Source organism: Cryptotermes secundus, unplaced genomic scaffold, assembly GCF_002891405.2.
Source record: "Cryptotermes secundus unplaced genomic scaffold, Csec_1.0 scaffold1863, whole genome shotgun sequence".
Classification (NCBI taxonomy): domain Eukaryota; kingdom Metazoa; phylum Arthropoda; class Insecta; order Blattodea; family Kalotermitidae; genus Cryptotermes; species Cryptotermes secundus.
The window spans coordinates 336,512-347,070 of NW_019725440.1; the positions used below are offsets into that span (position 1 = coordinate 336,512).

The 10,559-nt window shown below is 38.9% G+C and overlaps 1 protein-coding gene across 3 annotated transcripts in view; it reads right to left on the reverse strand.

Moving 5' to 3' along the window:
* Nucleotides 1-5,339: 5,339 nt before the first annotated feature.
* LOC111863449 (fizzy-related protein homolog) overlaps nt 5,340-10,559 on the reverse strand; it is a 16,530-nt gene continuing 11,310 nt past the window's right edge. For all 3 annotated transcript variants that reach the window (XM_023849796.2, XM_023849794.2, XM_023849795.2), the window contains 5 exons: nt 9,783-10,007; nt 9,197-9,329; nt 6,921-7,084; nt 5,827-6,024; nt 5,340-5,702 (listed from right to left, as the gene is read on the reverse strand). In XM_023849796.2, coding sequence (XP_023705564.1) covers nt 5,661-5,702; nt 5,827-6,024; nt 6,921-7,084; nt 9,197-9,329; nt 9,783-10,007 — 762 coding nt within the window. In that variant the 3' untranslated portion in view covers nt 5,340-5,660. The remainder of the gene's footprint in view (nt 5,703-5,826; nt 6,025-6,920; nt 7,085-9,196; nt 9,330-9,782; nt 10,008-10,559) is intronic.

Genomic DNA, 10,559 nt, shown 5'->3' on the forward strand with positions numbered 1-10,559 from the left:
TGCACATCACCTTCAAAGTAGTCCCCTTGGGAGCGCATACACCAATCCCAGCGTTTCTTGCCACTTTTCAAATGCATCCTGGAAGACTTTCTTTGTTAGGGTGTTTAGTGCCGTCTGCGTTTCCGCTTGAATTTCCTCAACTGTATCAAATCTTCGCCCCTTCAACTTGATTTTCATCTTGGGGAAGAGAAAGAAGTCGCATGGAGCTAAGTCTGGCGAGTACAGTGGGTGGGGAACAACTGCCATCTTGTTTTTAGCCAAAAATTCCTGCAAAATATAAGCCGTATGCAGTCATGCGTTGTCATGGTGGAGTACCCAGTCGTTTGTGCGCCACTTCTCTGGACGTTTTCTCCTCATGTCCTCCCCCAAAGGCCTTAGAACATCGCAATAGAACTCCTTATTGACAGTCTGACCAGGAGGGATGAACTCCTTATGAAGAATCCTGTCAATATCAAAAAAACAGATCAACATAGACTTAAAACTTTGCGGACAGGTGGCATATTTTTATGCCCAGCGCTTTTAAACATGGCGGACTGGTGGCATATTATTATGACTTCAGGACACGTTATGTTGAAACACACTATACCTTGCACTGGCGCCAGGCAGATGCATGACTGGTGCATGATAGACCTCTTGAATGTTTGCATCGTAGTCAGTAACATGACCCCACTGTTTATGACCCAAGTGTTTTCCTTTCTCACTCCAAAAAAAATGCCTTTGTTCATCTTCCAGCTGCATGCACCAGGAAGGAAGTTACTAGTGCAATATGGATCAAGGTCGGAAGAGGTTGACGTCCAAGCATTTTCTCGGAGAACAAGAAATATCTGACTTGTTCTCTGATGAGCTATCTGACATCCCTTGTGAGTCTGCTAGTGATAGCGACTCACAGTCTGATAGTGAGTGTGGCAGGGGCGAACAAAAATTGTTTACACAGACAGTGAAAGTGAAAATGACAGTAGCTCTGACAAAAGTGCGGGTAGCAACATTGCGGGGAGAGCCACATGGGGAAAAGTAGACAAAACGCCTGCTTTGGGACAGTTTACTGGAAATCCAGGGGTGAAGCAAATTCCATTGTACTCAACACAAGTGTCTGAAATAGTGGAACTGTTTTTTGGAGATAGTTCCTTTGACACGCTATGTCAGGAAACTAACAGATACTATCTCCAACACAGTGAACATTATGACAGAAGTTATAAGGCGTTGAAGTGGGTGGATGTCACTTCAGCAGAAATGAGAAAATATTTTGCAATAATATTTATAATGGGTCATACAAGGAGGGATAATCTGAAAGAGTATTTGTCAACAGATCCATTTTTAGAAATTCCAATTTTTGGCAAACTAATGAGCCGTAAGAGATTTGAGCAAATTTGGTGGTGTTTGCATTTCAATGATAATGAACTGCAACCACAATCAATAAGCAGGCTTTTCAAAATTCAGCCCTTATTGAACTTTTTCGTTCAAAAATTTCAGACAGTTTATAAGCCAAACCAACAACTGTCTTTGGACGAATCTGTGATTCCTTGGAGGGGAAGGCTTCGTATGCGAACATATAATCCTCGGAAACTTACAAAGTATGGCATACTTCTTTGTGTAATTACTGAAAGCACTTCAGGCTATATTGGAAATTTAGAAATTTATTCTGGTGAAGGAAAGAAATTACAAGAAACTATTGTTTCCGTTTTGGAACCCTATCTTGATCACAATTACCATGTCTATCAAGACAATTATTATAACCGTGTGGCAACTGCAGAACACCTACTTTCAAGAAAAGTGCGTGTTTGTGGAACAATTAGGGTGAACAGAGGCCTTCCTCCAGATCTGAAAGAGGAATGTAAATCCCTGAAACGTGGTGAAACCACATTCAGGAGGAAGGGGGATATTCTTCTTCAGTCCTGGAGTGATACTCGTGTTGTGAAAATGATTTCCACAATTGACAATTCAAGCATGGTTGATGTTCAGAGGAGACATGGACAGGTAAAGAAGCCTGTTTGTATTTCCGAGTATAGTATGTTCATGAAGGGAGTTGATAGAGCCGATCAGTACTTGGCCTATTATTCTCTTCCTCGGAAAACAGTAAAGTGGACAAAGAAAGTTGCCTTGTGGTTTATAAATTGTGCCATTTTCAATTCATTTTTGGTTTTCAAAAATCTAAACCCTCATTCAAAATTGAAATACAAGGCATTTCTGCTGAATGTGGCAAAAGCCTGGGCTACAGACCACACGGTGGCAGCAAGACCGGCGGCAGACACAGTCTTAGTACGACTGGGGCCGTCTACTCCCACCCCATGCAGGCCTCATTCTGATGTGGTGAAACCACATTCAGGAGGAAGGGGGATATTCTTCAGTCCTGGAGGGATACTCATGTTGTGAATATGATTTCCACAATTCACAATTCAAGCATGGTTGATGTTCAGAGGAGACATGGACAGGTAATGAAGCCTGTTTGTATTTCTGAGTATAGTATGTTCATGAAGGGAGTTAATAGAGCCGATCAGTACTTGGCCTATTATCCTCTTCCTCGGAAAACAGTAAAGTGGACAAAGAAAGTTGCCTTGTGGTTTATAAATTGTGCCATTTTCAATTCATTTTTGGTTTTCAAAAATCTAAACCCTCATTCAAAATTGAAATACAAGGCATTTCTGCTGAATGTGGCAAAAGCCTGGGCCACAGACCACACGGTGGCGGCAGACACAATCTTAGTACGACCAGGGCCATCTACTCCCACCCCACGCAGCCCTCATTTTGACCCCCCTGGGCGACTCTTGGGTGATATGCAGAAACATACCCCGTGAAAATTGTGAAGAGTGAACATGCCAAGGGGAAGCAGCCTTCTAGGCGATGTCGTGTTTGCACAGTACACAACAAAAGGAGTATGACTGTCTACATGTGCAAGTTCTGTGTAATGCCACTTCACAAAGGGGAATTCTTCCACAAATATCACACTCTCAAGCACTTCTAGGAGCATTGGTAAGTGTTCTTGGTAAGTGTGTTCTCCAAAAATTTTAGTTCATAAAATTAATTAGGAGATTTTATATTAATTTTTAAAGTGAACAGTGCACAAGTTAGGGTAGTAGGTTTAAAAGTGCCGGTCCCCAGGGTGATTTAAATATTTAAATTGCCGGTCCACTCTTGACTTATCGAGCTTTTTTTGGCCAAGGTGAAGAAGGCCTCTTCCAAAGCGATGATTGCTGCTTGCTTTCAGGGTCGTAGCCATAAACCCAACTTTCGTCACCAGTGACAACCTTCGAAAGAAAGTTTGGATCCTCTTGAAGCTGTTGCTGAAGTTCCCTGCNGTAAGTGTGTTCTCCAAAAATTTTAGTTCATAAAATTAATTAGGAGATTTTATATTAATTTTTAAAGTGAACAGTGCACAAGTTAGGGTAGTAGGTTTAAAAGTGCCGGTCCCCAGGGTGATTTAAATATTTAAATTGCCGGTCCACTCTTGACTTATCGAGCTTTTTTTGGCCAAGGTGAAGAAGGCCTCTTCCAAAGCGATGATTGCTGCTTGCTTTCAGGGTCGTAGCCATAAACCCAACTTTCGTCACCAGTGACAACCTTCGAAAGAAAGTTTGGATCCTCTTGAAGCTGTTGCTGAAGTTCCCTGCAGACTTCCAAGCGATGCTGCTTCTGTTCATTTTGCAGCAGTTGTGGCACAAACTTCGCCACAATCCTCCTCATGTTCAGTTCCTCTGACAAAATTCGTTGACATGTACCATAACTTAGTCCCAAGGTGTTACAGAGGTCTTGGATGGTCAGTCTACAATCTTGCAGAATCAGATCCCTAACTTTCGCGACACTTTCTGGTGTTTTGCCCGTTGACAGCCGTCCCGAACAATCGTCACCATCAGTCAATGTTCGGCCATTTTTGAAACACTTATACCAGTTGTATGTTTGTGTCTGGCCTAAACTGTTTTCACCAAAAGCTTGCTTCAACATTTGGTGCTTTTCTGCAGTGGTTTTCCCAAGTTTGAAACAAAACTTTATACAGACACGCTGCTCTCTCAGGTCAGCCATCGCAAAACTGCAAACTCACGGAAACACAACGGAAATACGTTCACCAACAATAAACCCAACCACTCAATTCAACGCCGCTTGCCACACTGATTCGAGAAGGATGTGTGAGGAGACACCTAGCGGTATTTTGATGTACTCATAACCATTTGCGCGCAAAATTCAAATTTCGGAAACTTTTGGATTGCCCCATGTATATTTATATCTATGAAGTTAAACAGTCTACCACTTCATACTGCAATCTTCTAGACTGTGACACGTAGTCTGTTTGAGTGTCAACCCAAAGACCACAAAGTCAATCTTCATCACTGTGATAACCTCTGATCACATAAAGTCCATGACTTTTCAAGAAATTTATGATCCATACTACCTACCACTGAATAAAGAACACCACTTCAGTACTTATTAAAAGAGATGAAAATCCTAGCAGAGGAAAAACAACTACAAGCAGTATCATTCATAAGAAGAAAAATACAACATTAACCAGTACATTTATTTAAGAAAAATGTATGGTAAAGTAAGAGTGATAGGAAAAGTTGCCTTATTTTTATACAAGGATAAGATGATCATTGCACATACAAGCTTTGATTAGTCAGTTACACATGATTCAGCAATTTCTGTAACTATCATCTTCAGTCAGTTCATGGTGGACAACTTCATCCTCAGTTTGACATATCTCACATTTTATTTCCACTGAGGTGTGATCACAGAAAACAAGATACTTAAGCACATGTAATCCATATCATACACAGCAATTTCCACTCTATAATATAAATGCGTATCATGTGATGAAAAACATTATGGGCCCTGCGTTTTATACATATATAATTAATTCTGAGAAATTATTAAGATAGACAATTTAAGTGACCAGTTACACTTACTCTGCACTATAGCTCCGGTCTCATATCACTACACTGGTCGAGGCAGAAAAGCAACAACCCACACAGTGAGTACCTGTAGAAGAAAGTCCATATACCAGCAGAATTCACTCCCTTTACAGATTATCTGGTCATTATTCAACCAGAGGCTAGGCTATATAACCCACAGCAATGCAGGAGACAGATGAGGAAACATCTCTGTCTTATATCAACATATTATTCAATGACTGAAATGATGGAGGGAAATCTGACTGAAATTGATTACTTACCTGCAGACATATCACTGATGCACCAGCTCTTTTAGTATGTTACTTGCATAATCTCAGTTGTAATTTGACAGGAAATTTATCACACTAAAACACCAAGTTATATCTTCTGACCTAGCCTCCTCCTAGTTTAGAAGCTTTGCCAAATTAACCTACATCTTTATGCAATAAATAACAAGTCATGTGCAGTTGAGAATATAATTTATTAGCACTCCAAGGTGAATGCTTCCAAATGCCTATGATACATATTACATATAAATTATTAAATGCAAGAAACAGTATAATAAAATCACAGAACATAAACAAAATTAAATATCTTATTTTGTGTGCCAACAAGTAAAAGCTGTTAAACAGAATATTAACAAAAATAAATATCTTATTTTGTGTGCTAACAAGTAAACAGTGTTAAACAAAATATTAACAAAAATAAACATCTTATTTTGTGTGCTAAAAAGTAAAAGCTGTAGGACCTGAGCTTCGCATGAACTTCCCATCTGCAAATCCATCATCGGATGCCCGAGTACAGACTGAGGACTGATCTATGCTCCTAAAACAGAAGTTGAAAATCACAATAAATATTTTTTAAAAATTTCTATAAGTATAAATATCATATTAAAAAAATATGATCCATTAGAGAATAATTTTTTCCACTGGATAAACTGAGCACTCACCTTCTCTGAACAAGGTCTGCTGAAAACATTCCAAATGCGAACATTCTCGTCCGCACCACCAGTTGCAATGGCTTCACCATCAGGCGATACTGCCAGATGGAGCACTCTAGATGAGTGGCCGGTGAGGTTTGCTAGCTGTGTGAGCCTAGGATATTTCCACACATGGATATTGTTTTTAGGGTGGCCATGGGTGCTGACCTGCAATATACTGAAGATTAAGCTTTCCAACGGACCAAGAAATATAAAACATCTTAAAAGGGTAGGCTTCAACATATTTACAGAATTAGTTATATCCTTTGCAGATAACTGACAGAATCATTACATTTTTAAAATGAACAAATGGCTAAAAACACACTAAATATTCAGACTTTCAAATATACCCTAAATGTTCCTGCTCTAGTGGCTGAAGCCAAACAAGAGTCTCAACATCACAGACCAGTCCCCTGAGATGCCACACAAATACTGTCAACACACACAGTATGTGAAGTACTAATTTTTGACAGATCTCCCAAAAATGAAGGGAAGATTAATAAGAATTATAATAATCATTTATGAGAAGTATGCCAATTTGTATTTCAAACTTAATGTAAAGTACACTACATTTCTCCTCATAATTAGGTTCATATTCACAGTGCATGTGTGTTGGTTCTTTTAATAGAAATACCAAATGTTAAATATCTGAATCATTCACTCACTAACAGGTTTCTTTAATACTGGCAGAAATCATGTTAAAAGGTATATGAAACATACTTTTTTTTTTTTCGTAATCATGGTTCCTTTTCAGCGGACACTGGGAACAGTACTCAAGGCTTCCTTTGGAACAAGACACTGAATCTCTCAACTATAATACAGTACTTTCATTCCAGACAAGCCATGCAGGAACCACACCGCCACATTAAAGCTTACATTTACCATAGTCCTATTTCATTAACTCTGGATTGTATTTTCAAATTTAACCTCAGAAAAGAAAAGAAAAAGAAAGAAAGAAAACTACTTAAGTACCTCTTTCAAATATAAAAGAGAATCCTTACTATTATCAAATATACCATTTCTACTATAAAATTGAGGACTAATTTGCTTTGTAAGAAACTTACCAGTTCAGAGGAAAATTCTGACCAGGCCAGATTAGTGACTTGAGAGCCAGTGTCTACACACTCGACTGGCTGTCTTGTGAGTGTGTTCCAGAAACGAATACACCCATCATGTGTACCGCCACCACTAGCCAAGATCCCACGATGGTGTGGGGACCATGCAATAGCTGCAAAATAAAATATATTAATGTACCAAATTTATAACAAACTGCATCCAATTTATCATTAAGTTGCAAAGCCTCTCAAATCTGTCATTCCATTGTTCAGCACCACCTGTGGTCTGGCACAAGTTTCGTTTGTCAGACAACCTCTTCCAGCCAACAAACCAATACTAGGTGTTCATTATTCAACAGTTGTTTCTTTACATACATCAGTCATGGCACAGAATGCATACTTTGTGGATATCAGTGTTTTACTTTGTACTTTCTTTGCTGTTCACCTCTAACTTGTCATATACAATCTCTTTATGTTCCCTTTACTTGTATCCCTATAATATTTCCTAGATTATAGTATAATCACAGAGAAAAATATGGTAAATTTCCAGTATATGGTATCCATGCACCTGGAATTTTCATCCAACAAGCAAAAATTTCAAAGAAATGTATCATATTTATAATAATTCAAAAACAAAGTTGTGATGCATGTATGTTCACCTGCCATGCACTAGGACTGCCATCCATTATCCTACCATATGCAGATGAATGGCGATTTGAAATTGCACATTTTGAGTAATTTCACAAAGAATGACTGTATCCACACTAACGGATGGACCAATGGTCAGGACAGAAGCCATCCGCTAGGAGACACAAAACTTAAGGGAACTCTGCTGCATTTATAACTGGCCTCTAACACAGTGTACATATGAAGTAAAATAACTGGGTGAGAATACAAGACATACTATAATGGAGACTTACAGAAAATGTTAAAAATATGAACAATGTTGAATCATTCTTCACCATTTTCATATTTTACAAGGCAATTATTTCAAACAAGCTGGGGCATTTTTACCTGCCTTTGGTCATAAAAATTATTGTTTCATTTCTTCGCTCTGATATATAATTAGCAGGGGGTACGCTGTAGCGTAGTTGGTTGAGGCACCATGCTACAAGCCAGAAGGTCACGGGATCAATTCCCGATGAGGTCATTGGATTTTTTCAGTTGACCTAATCCTTCTAGCCACACTATGGCCCTGGGGTTGACTCAGCTTAAAACAGAAATGAGTACCAGGAATATTCTTGGGTATAAAGGGCGGCCGGTGCGTAGGGCTGACAACCTTGCCGCCATCTATTAACAGATTGTCTAGAAAATGTGGGAACCTCAACATCTCACAACCCTATGGACCTCCACCGCCTCTTACGGGAATACCTTTATTTTTTTTACTTTATATAATTTTCAAGTTACATAATGCATGAGAAAATACATTTTGACCTTCATATAAGTCTCATTGTTGACAGATATTGACCATAACAGGAATGTATCAAGAAAGGTTTAGTACAAATGTCTAATATGGAACTCCATGAAAATCCATTTGGCGGTTCTTAAATTGTTGCACACAGGCAGACATATGGGTAGACATACTGAAGGTGATAGGTGCATTTTTGCAACTTTTCATTGTGAATGGACCAAAGAGAATAAATACTGCTGTACTCACATTGTAAAAAGTAAAGGTATCCACTTAACAGGCTGTGGAGGCCCATAGGGATGTGAGATGTTGAGGCTCCAACATTTTCTAGACAATCGGCTCACAGATGGCGGTAAGGTTGTCAGCCTTATATGCCGGCCGCAGTTTTGCCCAGGAATATTCCTGGTACTCATTTCTGTTAGAGGCTGAGTAGACCTCAGGGCCATACTGTGGCTGGATGGATTAGGTAAATTGAAAAAATCCACCTCATCGGGATTTGATCCCACGACCTTCCACCTTGTAGCATAGTGCCTCAACCAACTGCACTACTGCGTGCCCCCTCACATTGTCATGTCATAATGTGATATACATAATTAGATGTCAGAAGACGAACTTCAAGATTTCAAGCATTTTATGATATTAAAAGTACCCATTAAAACAGAAGAAATTTACAGACATTACGAGTTCTTCTCACATTGGGGCTGAATTGTAATTCTCTTAAATTCAGACTTGAATTCTACTGTACTCTCTGTTTCAGACCAACTATATATTATATTTATTTTATTATTTACACACAACAACACTTAATGGGTAGTCAGTGATCAGAATTAGGTTTCAGTGAATTACAAATTGAGATAAGACAGAGATGAATATATACCTTTCACTGCTGCCAAATGCTTGGTGTACTTCTGAACAGGCGAGAGGCAGCACAAGTCCCAAATATACAAACAATTGTCATTGCCCCCAGAGGCCAGATATTTATTATCAGGAGACCATTTCAAGCCACAAACCTATAAACAGCAGCAAATCACATGGTCCATTTAAAGTCATTACCAATCATAAAATTTGTATGACTGATTACAAAATATATTTCTGAGCCTTCATCAGTAATACAAAATTAAATATAACCAGGGCTCAACAAACATATTTGTCTCTTCAGCCATAAATTAAAGAGGCCGATGAATGGAAATCTTTGAATTTATTCATAAATATCCTCTCCTGCTTTCATTTCTCATTATCTCCACAGATGATGTTACATTACATAAGGGGCAATATTTTATACATCTTTCTGTACATTATGTAATGGGAAGTAGGCTAGTTTGGAGCAATTAAAACAGCACAGGTAGGCACAATGTTTCTTATGGAGTTATGTGTGAGAGACAGAATTTTTGTCACCCTGGTGAACTGCACTAATCTGTGTTGACCCCTGTCTATTAATATTCGACAAATAATTTCCTACTAACCTCTTGCTGATGACCTACTAATCTTCTCTCTGCAACAAGACTAGGCGTTCTCATATCACGTTGTAAAATAAGGGTATCCTGACTTCCTGATGACAGAACATTTTCGTTCCAAGCCAGGGTACCCACTCTTCCTCCATGGCCTTGCATCATTTTAATTTGTTTATTTACAACAATATCCCAGACTTGCACACCACCATATGTTGTTCCAACAGCTAGATGATTTCCCTGTGGATGAAACAACAAATTAAGAATAACATCCAACAGCAACAATCCTAGTCTGCCTTACATTATATCAGAAGAGAGAATGTAAGCAAACTTTTCAGCAACAGCAAATCAGAACTTGCAAATTCTTACTACTCATTTTTAACAGTGGCTTTGTACAGCTGCTGCAGAAAATGGTTTTAAAATTTCAGTCACATTAAATGATTCAAGCCCCTCTGCCACAAGGCCAAGAAGAGCACTGATATACTAGGATGTGAGATACTGTATTTGAAGTTTATATTTCATGTCCTCCCTGTGTACACTGCTCAATGTGCATGACATCCCAGTACATGAGCAAGAAGCAAATGCAGTAAACCCTTGTCCAATGGAGATTCACTAATATTCACAGAAACAAAGGTGAACAGTAATTTACTGAATCAGATTAATCCATCAGTCCAGTGAGAGGGGAAGTGGAAGCAGATGGGAGATTGCAGCATAAACAATGACAACCTTCATGCCTCATTAGTGCAAAAATAATCTCTTGTTTCTCTCAAATTTAATATTGGGGGGGGGGGG